General features: G+C 36.0%; 1 protein-coding gene across 3 annotated transcripts in view; it reads left to right on the forward strand.

Moving 5' to 3' along the window:
* The first annotated feature begins 3,584 nt into the window (after nt 1–3,584).
* Nucleotides 3,585–13,971, forward strand: part of INTU (inturned planar cell polarity protein) — a 52,124-nt gene continuing 41,737 nt past the window's right edge. For 2 of the 3 annotated variants that reach the window (XM_006917758.3, XM_015593948.2), the window contains exons 1-2: nt 3,586–3,851; nt 10,605–11,143. In XM_006917758.3, coding sequence (XP_006917820.1) covers nt 3,703–3,851; nt 10,605–11,143 — 688 coding nt within the window. In that variant the 5' untranslated portion in view covers nt 3,586–3,702. Of the gene's footprint in view, nt 3,852–10,604; nt 11,144–13,971 lie in introns of all 3 variants that reach the window. The other variant, XM_015593947.2, reaches the window with a different exon arrangement.

Raw genomic sequence — 13,971 nt, forward strand, 5'->3', positions numbered from 1 at the left:
AAACCCTGAAAATGGCATCTTATTCTTTTCCCTTCTTCATCCTCTGCAATACATCTAAGGTTGTTAAATATTAATTTAGTTAGTACAAATATGATATTTAAAGTTAGAAATCTGATTAGCTAATACCACACCCTGAAAATTTAAGTAAAAATTTAAAATGATTATCATCATTTCTTCTTTTGTGAAAGATCAAGGAAGTGGTAACCTTGGGGGCTGGGGGGTACTGTCTATTAAACTAACATATAGAAATAAATTAGCCCAGGAAGTTGACATATCTCAGACATATCTGGTGTAAATGAATATTTCTTAAAAGATATTCTTTTATGTGGCATTTCTTGCTCCCGTTCAACCTTGTATAAGAGCAAAGATAAAAAAACCAACCAACCAACAAACAAACAAACCCAGTCATATCTTCCAGGAGCTTGTCATTTGGCAGCAAAGACAGACACATCCCTAAATAATTTAGATACTAAGCAGACTGATATTTATTCTAACAGAACTTTATGGGATATATTGTGAGGGGAAGGTGGAAACAGGAATTCTGAGATAGAAAAAAAAATCTGGGAAGGCTTCTTGGAAAAGGTATTATTTGAATTGAGTCTTGAAGGAAATGCAGTATTTTGGATAAGTAGCATTCCATAGTGAAAGAACTGTGTGAGTAAAGGATCTATAAAATAGCTTTTTGACACTTTCTGTGCTAGGTATTTTACATGCATTAACTTGCTGGATCCCAAACAGTCCTGTGAAGTAGGTACCAATATCCAATTTCACAGATAAGGGAAGTGAAGCTTGGAGAGGTTGATTTGCTCAAGATTATATAGATGATGGGTTCTGGAGCAAGGAGAGGTATGTCTGCCGGGCTCAAAATCAGGAGGTGGGAGTGGGGTCTGGCCTATTCAGGAAATGGTCAATGGGCCTGTAGGTATGAAGTATAGAACTGAGGAAAGGCTTAGTAGAAATTCGCCTTAACTCAGTCCAGCTCCCCTGGAGATTCTGCTCCTGTTGAAATGAGACAAGGCATTAAAATCTGTATGTTTAACAAGCGCCCTAGGTGATCTTCTGATCAGGCAAATTGGGCATACTTGATTAACCTGATTTTATGTATATAAGGCACCTACTGCTAACTGCTATGCAATTGTTTGTATAGAATTCCAAAAGAATTGGAATTTTTTTTTTTTTAAAGAGACTGCATGGTTTGCATTTTATTCTCTATTTATTGGGGTAGCACTTAAGGTGTATGAGCAGGGTAGAAAATTATTAGATGTTTATAGAAAAAAATGGAGTGCTATTTATAAGAAAATGTGAGGGTTTTTTTGTTGTTAAAATTCAAAATGTCCTTTTTTTTTTTTAACTTCCAATTTGGTGCTCTTAAAATGAGGAAAAGTTAACTTATTAAAGAGGTACCTAAAGAATTTATTTTGGAATGGAATCTTAAGTAGTTTTTAACATTTGAGATTGTAGTGAGAATAAGTATGTACGTTTTAACATGAAACATAACGATTACAGTGAATCCAATTTTTTTATAATGTTGTTTCTCTGATTTTAAAAGTAATATATATATATATATTTTTGGACCTCAGTGTTGATAGAAATATTTGTTTCCCTTTCTTCCTGGATCCCTTCTAACTTCTGACCCCCTTACTTCCTCCATTACTTTCAGCTGGCAAGGCTGCCTTTCATTTACCAGAGAAAATAAACACCATCACATGGAGACTATTTCAGCTTCCCAACTGAAACTGGCAAGTCAGCATCCACAACTGCACCATACTTTGGAAACCAGTTTTAGGAAAGAGGTATCAAGCAAGGTCATCTCTCTCCATCTGTACCTTGGGTACCATCCCTTCCTGCCACCTCAAGGACCTTCTCTGCCCATTATCCCTTTACGAATTAGTCCCCCGTTCTCCATTTTGATTGATATGTGGACCTCTTTAAAGGAAAGAACTCTTGGGGATTTCCAGGGATGACTTAAACTTCTTAAATTATAATTTTAAAACAAAAGGTATAAACTTTGTGCTTTATAACTCTTATATAAGGTAAAAACAATTTTATAAATTAATACAAATAAACTACAAAATAAATTCAATAGCTGGTATACAACTATAAAAAGCACATTTAGAAATTAATACAAATAAAAGCTTAAAACATAGGCTATTCAAATGGGCATAGTTCAATGTGACAAGTGAAACTAAATTGCACCTTGAAAGTTTAAATATTTGACTACCACTGCCCAGGTTCTTTAGAGTTCTCCATGCATATATCACTCTGGGCCACTGGATGACTCACCTCCCACTACTCCTCTCTGTTAGGAATATTATACACTATAACAATGTAAGTTAAGACTTCCTTTAAGAAATTTGCTGTGGCTCTACATGCCCTGGGTATTGCATTAGAACTCTGTATCATCATACTTATCACCGTATGACATAAAATGTCCATTCATCTTTCAGTCTTCACCATCTGTCCACGTTGTTTAAATTGCATCCTCAGCACTCATCCAAGGAAATCATAAAATAACATTATATATTTTTATTACTTGCTTTAACAGAAACATTTCCCACATGCATTACTCTGAAAACATTTCTATTAACATCATGATATTCATATTACATATAAAGCATATTTCATTTTCCCCTATTGTTGAACATTTAGATTTCATTCAGCTTCTTTTACAGATTTTATTTGCATCCCTTATTTTTTAGAATGGGTCTCTAATAGATGAATAAGCGGGTCCTGAAGTAGAAATATAGTCTAGTGGTTAATGACTTTTAAGTTCAACTCTAGTTTGGTTTTGTTGCCTGCTAGCCATGTAACCATTAACAAGATGAATGACCTCTCTAAGCTAAGTTTCCTTTTTGTAGTATTATTGAGTATTTACTTCATAGTATGTGAATTCTTAGTATATGAATAGAACAAGTAATTAGAGCGACGGCTGACTCAATAAATGCTAGATATTATTTTGTACTTACAAAAAATACTTGATGTAGGTATTTGCAAATAACAGGTAAAATTTATCTGTTTATATTTCCAACTACTGTGATGACAACACTATCAAATTATAAAAATCTGAGTTAGAAAATGAACACGCAGTTGATTTTACAATATTGCCACCTATCTGAAGCACCGCTCTACAATATCTGCTTGGGAGAACGGTAAAAATGTTTGCAAATGCGAAACAAGAAGAAAAACAAAGAAACGATGTTACATTAACATCTAGAGAGTATTGCTTAAAAGCTTCCATTCCCTGCTTAGATGCAAATGCCAGAGGAAAGGTAGAGGGTAGATTTCTTTACCTCAAGTTAAAACCAAGCTGAGCGCCTCTGAAGCTTTGGACAGCTGTTCGGCGTAGAAATAAAGTGCAGATTAGAAGAAAAAAGGGAGAAAACTCAGTGGGTCTCTGCCTGTTTTTAGAAGTTACGCTGCTCCAAAGGAGTGCGCTTACGAGAGCGTAAGCAGCGAAGTTTTTCTACTTCCATTCCTCCGACGCGCCCTCCTAGAAATTTCAGCTCGCTGGCTCCTTTCCATCTTCCTCTTTCTTCGGGGGACGCTTCTCCGTCTCCCTGGCAACTCGAGCTGCCACCAATAGCAGCTAAGGATCAGTGGTCACGTGCCCTCTGCCCCTTCTCCCGCAGAGGCAACATGGCGGCCCCGGCAGGCAGTGGCTGGGAGGTTTGAATTACCGTACTTGGAGTTGCTGCAGCCCTGATGATGGCGTCTTCGGCTTTGTGCGGTTCGCGTCAGCTTCCCAAGGAGCTCCTTGGAGACCTCTCTTCACAGGAAGGAGATGAGGACTGTGATCTTGAAGATCATGTCAGCGACTCGGGTTCATATTCGTCTGCGAGTAGCGATTATGAGTAAGCTTCTTGAGGAGGAACAATTAAATCCTTCCCTTCAATGCAGAGAGTGTACACGTGGGCCGGGGGGATTGCAAGAGTGTTGGCATTTTGGGGATTGAGTGTTTGATTTACTATAGTAAGTGGGATTTATTTGCGCCATGTTTCGGTTGTGTGATGAGTCGTAGTGCCTTCTTTAGCACCATGATCTTTGTGACTTACCCTGAAGGGACACCCTACAGGTTTTATAGGCCTACTATTTAAAGGAGATTTTTTTTCCCTGTTAAAAATCAATAGATAAATAAAGAAAATCCACTCATAGTTTCACTATGGAGAACAACCTCTCCTAGTATTTTCTGAGTATTTCTGTTATATTTTTCTATACATCCTCATGGTTTTCATGTTTTCTATTTTATGCGGTAATGTAATTTTTGGAATACTGAATATCTAAGTATGATTTTTCACTTTTTAAATCCTTAATAATAATGACAAAGTTAGTTTGATTCACAGTACCCAGTGCTACTTCAGTTTTAAAGGAATGTATCCCTTAGTGTTATAGAACGAACTTTTTGGAAAAGTTAATGGTAATTTAAAATGACTAACAGTGAAAAGGTTCAGGTACCAAAGTATCAACCAACCCCATAGTGAACTGCCATATATAGTCAGTTTTAGGATATTTTATGTATATTTAGGAATAACAGTTACAAATATTTAACGTGTATTTAAGAGTAACAGTTATTTGCAATTATTTTCACCTATAGGTATATAAAACATTTTTATCATCTTTAAAAGCATGGGGGGGAAACTATCATTAATGGCTGCTCAATATGCTCTAGAGGCTTAATGAGGACAGATTATATTGAAGACATGAACAAATTTAAGAATATCACGTTCTGCATAATCTGCTATGGTCATTTAAAAAATAATTACAACATTCATGGTTATCAAGAGAAGCTGCTGGAAGGAAGTATAGATTACGTGGAACTCATATGGTCTTGCTATTGCTTAAACCATAGACAGCGTGGGACTAAAATTTTTGGTTTCTCTATATCTTAAAATCACAGACTTTTAACCCAGAGAGAATCTGTAATTTGCTGATGGTCATACAGCTGGGTGTTGTCAGTGTAGGATTTTAGGAGACCTGATTTCAAATGGGATGCCCTGATTTTGGTGGAATGAAGACAAATGAGCTAGCCCTGTTTCCTAGAAAACAAGCTATCTGAGGACCTTGTGTTAGAACTCATTACTTCAAAATACTTTGTAATTCAGAATACATGTGTATATATATTAAATTTTGGGTTTTTTTTTTTAAATGGTTGTTAAGCTTGCTATGCCATTCACTAATCACTCCAGTGTCTTTATTCTCCTAAGACTAAAGTACAGTAAATCCCTATTATAAAATGTTTTGCTGGTCTATCTTTCGAGTGCTGCCAAGATTCAGATTTTATGACTCTCCCTTCATGGTGCGTAGGACGTGAGAGTTGATTTGCTGGCCTGACCATGTAGGCTTCTTTTCCTTCCTTATGGTATTAGGTTCCTCTTTAAGCTGCAGTCACCAGTGCAAGAAGTGGCCTTCCTGGCTTGGACAAACCACTCTTTGATCAAAAGCATAGAGATGTGAACCTAATCTTTTTTGTCAAAGCTAAGAGATATGAATTGTCTACTGTCTTTCATCACTTACATGAAGGTTATTAAGGGATTTATGTTATTTATTTACATACAGTATTCTGAACTTTCAGGCTTCTAGTTAATCATCTGCATATTCTTTCTGGAAATTACTGTTTTAAATGTGCTTTGCAACTGAAAACTGATTTGATCTTCATGTGATCGTCAATACAGAATAAGTTTATCATTTTTGAGGTAAAATTACTTTAAGTACATTCTGGTGAAGTACTTTTAATAGGTTTATTTAAGACATATGTAAGAGGAAAACTAAATTAGTGCAGTATATCTTAACCTGGCACATTGGCAAGTCCTGGGGAAATTTCAGAGATGGATGGGTTGGATTAAGGGAACCAGTAACTAGTTTCAGTACTGAAATAACAGAAATCATGCATGTACTTGCAATAAGCTATGTTTTTTTGTTTTGGTTTACAATTGTCCGACTTAGCGAAGCAACCTTGGTTAGTTTATGCTGGCCAGAGTTCTCAATTTTATGACTTAGCTTTTTGATTTTTCAAAGTGAATTTTCTGTTGTTGTTACTTTTAAAACCTTGACTGATGGAGAGAAAGAGGAAGACTTTTAAAAGAATTTAGCTGTAAAAAGCTAATAAATTTCCACTGAAAATAAAATGTTTGGAGAAATATGTCCTTTACACACATTTAACGTGTGCAATTTCTTAAGTGTATACATCTATCAAGATAATGAACATATGCATCTCATCCAAGTTTCCCCAAGTGCCTCCTTAAGACTACTCCTGCCCCCTCATTCCTTACAATCACTTAGACGGTGTCACTAGAGATGAGTTTGTATTTTGTAGAGTTTTATAAAAATGGAATCACACAGTATGTACTCTTTTTTTTACCTTTTACTCAAGAGTAATTATTTTGAGACTCATCCATTATGTCACCTATATGTAGTTCATTCCTTTTTTTATTTTTTTCCTGAACAGTATTCCATTAAAGAACACACCAAAATTTATCTTTTTCTGGGGTTTTAACATGGGAATGTACTACTTGAAGAATCAAAATATTTCAAAGTCATGATCCCCTTTATTAACATCCAATTTATGATAGTTCTATTTTTCCTCTCCTACTCTGAACCCTGACATCTTTTGACTTTTAATTTCCCTTAAGTTATATAGATTAAAAAGGCAAATAGTATGTAACTAAGTTTATGATGAGAAATGGCAATTCTCTGCTACCATCTGTCTCTACTTCCAGCTCAGCATATTTGAAGAGAATTCATTATTTACCTGTTTCTCTTCTAGTTCACCCATCTCATTTACTAACTTTGCTTTCTCCTTAGTCATGTGTTCAGGTCTAGTAAGTCTCCAGTCCTGGTGACTTCCTGCTCTCCTTTCTCATAAGCACTGTGAGATGTGGTGTGTGTTGATAATGGAGGAGGCTGTGCATGTTGAGGGGCAAGGAGTATATGGGGAAGCTCTATACCTTTCACTCAGTTTTGCTGTGAACCCATAACTGCTCTGGAAAAAAAAAAAAAAGTCTACTAAATAATTTTTCTACTCTACTCAAAAGCTTGGTGGCCTCCCAAATAAATCCCAGATTCCTTAGGATGATTTTTAAAGCTCTTTTAGATCTGTCCCTAGCCTTTCTGATCTCATATTTGATGTTCTTCCTCTTATAAGCCACTGGTATTCCTACTTGTCTTAGCTAAGACTGGGCTATATTAAAAAAAAAAAATAGCATAGATTGAGTGGCTTATACACAACAGAAATTTATTTCTTACAGTTCTGGAGGCTGGAAGTCCAAGATCAGGGTACCAGCAAGGTCAGCTTCTGGTGAGGGCCCTCTTCCAGGCTGCAGACTACTGACTTCTCATCATGTCCTCATGCGGCAGAGAGGACAAGCAAGTTTACTTGTGACTCTTATGAGAGCACTAATGCCATTTGTGAGGGCTGCACCCTCATGACTCCATCTAATCCTAATTACTTCTGAAAGGCCTCACCTCCTAATACCATCACATTGGGTGTTAAGGTTTCAATGTGCACATTTTGGGGAACACAGGCATCCAATGCATAACATTACTGAAATATCAACCCATTCTCATACCTAGCATGTTCTGCCCTTGATGCTTATCTAAGTAGGAACCAGTGATGTGGAGCTAGAATGAGGAACCTTCCAGGAATACTAAACTGTGGGAGCCTTAATGGCAGCATCTAGTTTTGTTTCTGTGTCACCAGCACTAAGGCAGGAACCGAGCAAATAGAAGTCACCTCCGTTTATTGCCAGGGGTTGGAAAAGTACAGAAGTACAAGATCTGTATGTAATAAAGGTGTGAGTTTCTCTTTAGTTTTTACTCTGTAGGGCAAGAGGAAGGGAAATGACATTTAGTTGACACTTAACCATGCCACGTGCATTATTTTATTTACTGCTAACAGCCCCATGAGGTAGATACAATCTGTTTTCTAAAAGAGGAAAACTAAAGCTTGGAAAGGTAAAAATCTCAATAGAACAGAATTTGAACCAAGATCTTCGTGACTTCTCGGTTTTTTTTTTTTTTACTATACATATCGCCTTCCTTTGCAGAGTAATGTTCATTTCATGTCTTTGTTCTTGTCTCTTATCTCCTTTTTTTTAAAAATTCTTCCTCCTAAAGTGAAGTATTATTTAAGATCTAGTGGTTAAGAAAATGGATCTCATTCATTGCTGGTAGACATGTGAATTGGTATAGTCTTTTGGGTAAAGATCTATGTATGCATATGCATGTAAAGAGTTACAGTATTTGTCCATAAGGGCCAAAAAAACAACACAAAGCTTATCAGTAGGTGAATGACCCAATGTGTTACATCCCCCATAAGGACCATCCATCATTACAGGTTTCTAAATTGTACTGTTAAGTGATAAATGATTAAGATACGCACGTGCATGTGCACGCACACACACACTCCACTTTTTAAAAACAATGACAAAATAACCCTATATGTTTTTATGATTCAAAGAACATGTATTTTTAACATCGTCTGTGTCAGTGAGAGGTAGGAAGGAAAGATGACACGTGTGGTATTATGTTCCCATTTATGTAGAATGAATGCGCATACATAAAGGCTATATGAAAATACAGTCATCAACTAGAAATCTACTCAACAGTAATCCTTTCCTCTCTGTCATCCTCTCATCTAATCAACCTCAGAGTCCTGGTGACTTTCAAGCATTTCTCACGTTTTTTATACTTTCCATTTCTTCTACCATTGCCTTTGTTATCATCTCTGCCTAGACAACTGAAACAGCCCCCTAACTGGTCTCTTTTCATGAATCTTGTCCAACTCAATCTTGTCCTTCCTCCATTTCCTTGTCAAAGTGGGTCTGTCCAAAGATTTCTGATATGTAAACCTAAACTCTTCATCGATACCCTCTTACCTACAATACACAATCCAGAATCTTTGCCGTGGTCCAAAAGGCCTTGCAAAATTAGGACTTAACTACTTCTTCTGTCCCTCACCACCTCACAAATTATCTTGTAACTTCAACTAGTTTTAATTGTCCACTCAGGGCTTTGCCTATGCTGTTACTTCGTTTTGGAATAATCTCCTCTTCTCCTTCAGCACCCAGGGCCCCCTACACACTTATTCTTTTAACAAGCACTTCTAGGGACTCATCTACCAGAAGGTCTCCCTTGACCTCACCCTCACTCCAGGCTAAGCTAGGTGACCTTTCTCTAGTACTTACTGAGTGTACTGTCATGGATTCTTTCTCAGTTTCTCTTCTACACTGGACAAGGGAAGGAACTCATGTTTTCGTCATTGTAATTCTAGTATTTACTACAGTGCTTGGTACTATTTATTTGCTCTACGATTGAATACTACCCCCTGTCTCTCCCCTTCCCCCCGCCCGCCATGGTTCTTTAAATCATAACCAAAAAGTGTTTTTACATTCAAATTTTAGAGATGAAGATGAACTGTCTTTATTTAGCAAAGGAGGGAAATATTTCTTTGGGGTCACATATCTCTAATGTAAATAATATACCAGATTAAAAGTGCAACATTTTAGATTAAAAGCAAATAAATTTCATTTATTGCTTAAATTGATATATATATTCATAAGTAATTGTGTAATCATGATATTTACAATGTGCCATTTCAAATTACAGTACATTGTTATCTAAAATTTTTATGGCAGAGACACAGTTACTTAGACTCTTCAGAGTAGAGCTGCAGTTATTAAAAACAGATTTCTGTGGGTACAGATAAGGATGGTTGAAACAACTGATATGTGATTAATAATCTTCAGTAAGTGGTGCTAAGCGCCAAATGTGATGCCACACACTAGGAACCCATAAATGCCAAGAAATACTAGTTTTGCTATTTGGGGCTACTTATGCCATTTTTCACCATCCATATACAGTTGAAAATTCTATATTAATTACCACAAATCAGGGCAGTAGTTAGTTTCAGAGTTGAGTAATAGTGCATTTTTTGGATTAATTTTCACAGTGTTTAGAAAGAGCCTTTTAAGTTAAAAGAACCAGAGTTGCTAGCAAACACTGTGGAAAACCGAACTGTCTATCTAGCTGAATGATTAGAACACAGATTATATCCTTTCCTGCCAGGGTACTACAGCTCATATTTCTGGAAAGACTTTCTCCCAATGTCAGTTTTCCACATAACAGTTTTGCTTTAAATAACAGCGGTTTGAAAGGTAAACTGTTCATAACATTAAACAGAGTTTGTCATTAGGTTTGTTACCTTAAGATGAGTATTTTTGTTTTTTAATGCTGTTTCAGTTATTTTGATAGGAGTAATTTTGTTTTTCAATGGCCTACTTCCTAGTTAAAAGTTTTTTTTTACAGTCACATGATGAATTATGTAATATGTGGTTTACTTTTCCTACTACAATTATTTATAAAAATGGGTTTTATAGAAATTATAGGCTATAGAAGTGATTGTTATTAACTATGATTATAAACTGGTTGTTTTCAGCAAAGATTTTTATTCATGGAAAGGGTAATGTTTCTCTGAAATTAAAAAAAAAATAGAACTTTTACGCCTCCCACCTCCCTGCACCTTGCCCCCACCCTCACCATCATACCAGAAAGACATAACTGTTTTTCTTTTCTTTGGCTGCTATTCAGATTATCATTTTTTTTTTTCATAGTGACCTTGAACCTGAGTGGCTGGACAGCGTGCAGAAAAATGGAGAGCTGTTTTATTTGGAACTGAGTGAGGATGAAGAAGAAAGCCTCCTTCCTGAGACAACTGTTGTGAACCATGTCAGGTTCAGTGAAAATGAGATCATTATTGAAGAGGATGATTACAAAGAAAGAAAAAAGTATGAACCCAAACTCAAGCAGTTTACCAAAATTTTAAAAAGTAAAAGACTTTTACCCAAGCGCTGTAATAAAAAAAATAGCGATGACAGTGGGCCAGTCTCCATTCTAAAGCATCAGTCCAATCAGAAAACAGGAGTCGTTGTCCAGCAGAGGTACAAAGATGTGAATGTTTATGTGAACCCCAAAAGGCTAACTGTCACCAAAGCCAAAGAGCAACTTAAGCTTCTGGAAGTGCTGATTGGGATCATCCATCAGACCAAGTGGAGCTGGAGAAGAACTGGGAAGCAGGGCGGTGGAGAGAGGCTTGTGGTCCACGGCCTGCTGCCAGGAGGATCCGCTATGAAGAGTGGTCAGGTGTTAATTGGTAAGTGCTGCTGGTGAACACTAGTCCTTGCGTGCTGATAAGAGATTAGTGATGCCCTGAGGAGAGTGACCAAACCAGCTATAGCTGAGTCGTGATTAGTGATGCCTTGGGAGGAGAGTGACCAAAACAGAACTATAGCTGGAATCTCAACAGATTAAGGAGTGCTTCATGATATCTGGGACAGTAGTGTAATTGTTAAGGATAGTGTACTGCCAGACGTGATGTTCTTAAAATAAACACTAGGGGAATGAATGTATGTGGGTGCCTTGTTTAGGCCAGGGAACAGCTTAACTAATTTCTAAATTTTTAATTTTATCTTGGTTATATTTGCTGACAAGTAAAAGAAAATAAGTTGATTGTACAGGATAATTTAGGGTTGAATGACATATCCGATTACATGATATAAAAATATAATTTATGAATAAAAATACTTTCAAATTATATGTTTGTGCTTGAGCATACTAAGTTCTTAGAGTGGCTTTAGCTGTTGCATTTGGCACATTTGGCGACAGTGGCATTATATATAAATTTCCTTTTAAGGGTGCCTGCCATAAAACAGCCCATCAATTTTGAGGGAAAAAAATACATAAGTTATTCTGAATGTATATTAAGATGAGCATTTTGTGTTACGGATAGATTTTAAGTTGGATATAACATTTAAATTAGTAGCAACTTAACTACTTCATTAAAGGTGAATTAGACAAATGTGGGACTATGTAATTAATGAAACTTAGAAGTATTAACAATGCTAAAAGCTGACAGTCTTAAATTGACCTAGCCTAAGAGATTTAGATAAAGGAACTTTTAGTGATACTTTAGAAACATTTAAAAATAATTTTTACTTTAAGTCTGAATTTCATTTGTTCACTGATTCAACAAATAACTTTGAGCAAGTTGCTGGTAGTCTACTTTTTGACCTGAGTGTGGTTTCATGGATGTGTTTACTTAGTGATAATTCTTTGTATTATACTCCAACAATTTGTGCACTTTTCTGCATGTGTATTAAATAAAAAGTTAGACAAATTAGGCTTATGATTTCAATTTGGTAATGGAAAAGTTTTTGATTTACTAATAAAAAAAAAAGATGATTAGAATAAAATGATTATTTCGTCCTTGGTGTACAGCAAAATGCTTGGCTCAAAATAAGCTCTCAAAAACATTTACTTGAATGAATGAATAAAGTATGTGAAAATAATATGTACAGGGAAAACAATTAGAAGTCAATATAAATACAGCAAAATGCTATTAGTGTTGAATTATTGTAGGGACATTATGGGTGATTATTTTCTCTTTTTCAAATTTTTAAACTTTACGATTATGTTTTATATTTTCAAAATTATATGCTTTAGTAATAAAGAATGGACAGTTTTAATATCATAGTAGGTTTGCTGATCCCCCAGGATGCTTCTATGATGGAAATTTCTCCCTTGCTTCTTTCATGGTTACCTCTCACACTGCAGTCTGTGATTGGCCTGTGAGGTAACCCCACCAGCAGGAGGATCATGCAAACTTCCCTAGTGATGTCATTTGCTGGGTAACTGCTGCCTGTGTCCAGCTGGGGCATGACCCGCCTTTGACTAAAGTGCCTTGATCAGCGCAGTGAGGCTGGTGACTCTTCCTTCTTTCCTTTCAAGTCAGCAGAATTCTATTCTATCCTCATTCTTCTGGGATCTTGGGAGTGTTGCTGCCTTTTTTGGTGTTTCTGCTACCAAGGACTTGCATCTTTGTTTTTTATATGTCTATTTGAGTTTTTTCAGCTGATAGCCCCTAGACTCCTGGAGCCAGCTCCTGCCCCCAGACCAAAGCAAGTGAAAGTCTTCCTTTAATATACATCCTAGAAACTGCATCTCACCTCAGTGATTTCTTTTTTGCTTCAAGATTACTGATTTTGGGTCATTTAACTAGTTTTTTTTTTTTTAAAGGATTGAAAAGGATAGGGTTAGAGAAATCACACATGAATGGTGTAGACATGCATACTCCCTGAAGACTGTTTTAAATGAACAATAAAACAAAGTTTTAATTTCAGGCTCTTTTTGTGTAAATTCTAATGTTCTCACCTGTGATCACTAAATAGATTTGTTTTGTATGACACACTTGTGCTGTTTCTCTTTTAAAATTTTTGAATTCTGTTTACTTTTTGAAAATCTTTTTGAGGTATAACATACATTCAGAACTTGCACAAATCTTAAGTGTACATTCGATGAATTCTGATATATGTATATACCTGTGTAATTACCATCTGGATCAAGATATAGAACATTCCCAGTGCTCAAAAGGCTCTGTGGTGCCTTCTTCCAGTCAACAACCCCTTCCAAAAATAATCTTCTAAAAGTCACAGGTTTTTTTGGACAGGTGATCTTGCCTCTTCTTGAACTTCATATAAATGGAATTATATGATGTGTATTCTCTTGTATCTGTTCTCTTTAGTTTATAATCTATAAGAAATATTCATGTTGTCACTATGTAGTATTTCATTGTATGAATATACACTATTCTACTGTGATGGACATTTTGGTTGTTTCCAGTTAAAATATTTGGTGGTGCTTTTTTTCTTTTTTAAATAAATTTGTTTTTCATGAAGACCGAATGTATGGTTTTATTCTCTAATATTTTGCATGTTGTTATTTGATGTACATTTTTATTTTCACCTCTTGTAATACTTTTAACATTTTGATTTTCTTAGTGAAAGCAACTCTTACTGTGTATGTTTGCCTTCCCTCTAACATGATTTCTTTCCCACATTTTTACCTGTGGTACTTTACCCATTAGTAAAAGGAAAAAACTGAAGCAGTGAGTTAATTGGAAAGACAGAACTTCAGAGTGTTTAA

Source organism: Pteropus alecto, unplaced genomic scaffold (genome assembly GCF_000325575.1).
Source record: "Pteropus alecto unplaced genomic scaffold, ASM32557v1 scaffold17, whole genome shotgun sequence".
Taxonomy (NCBI): domain Eukaryota; kingdom Metazoa; phylum Chordata; class Mammalia; order Chiroptera; family Pteropodidae; genus Pteropus; species Pteropus alecto.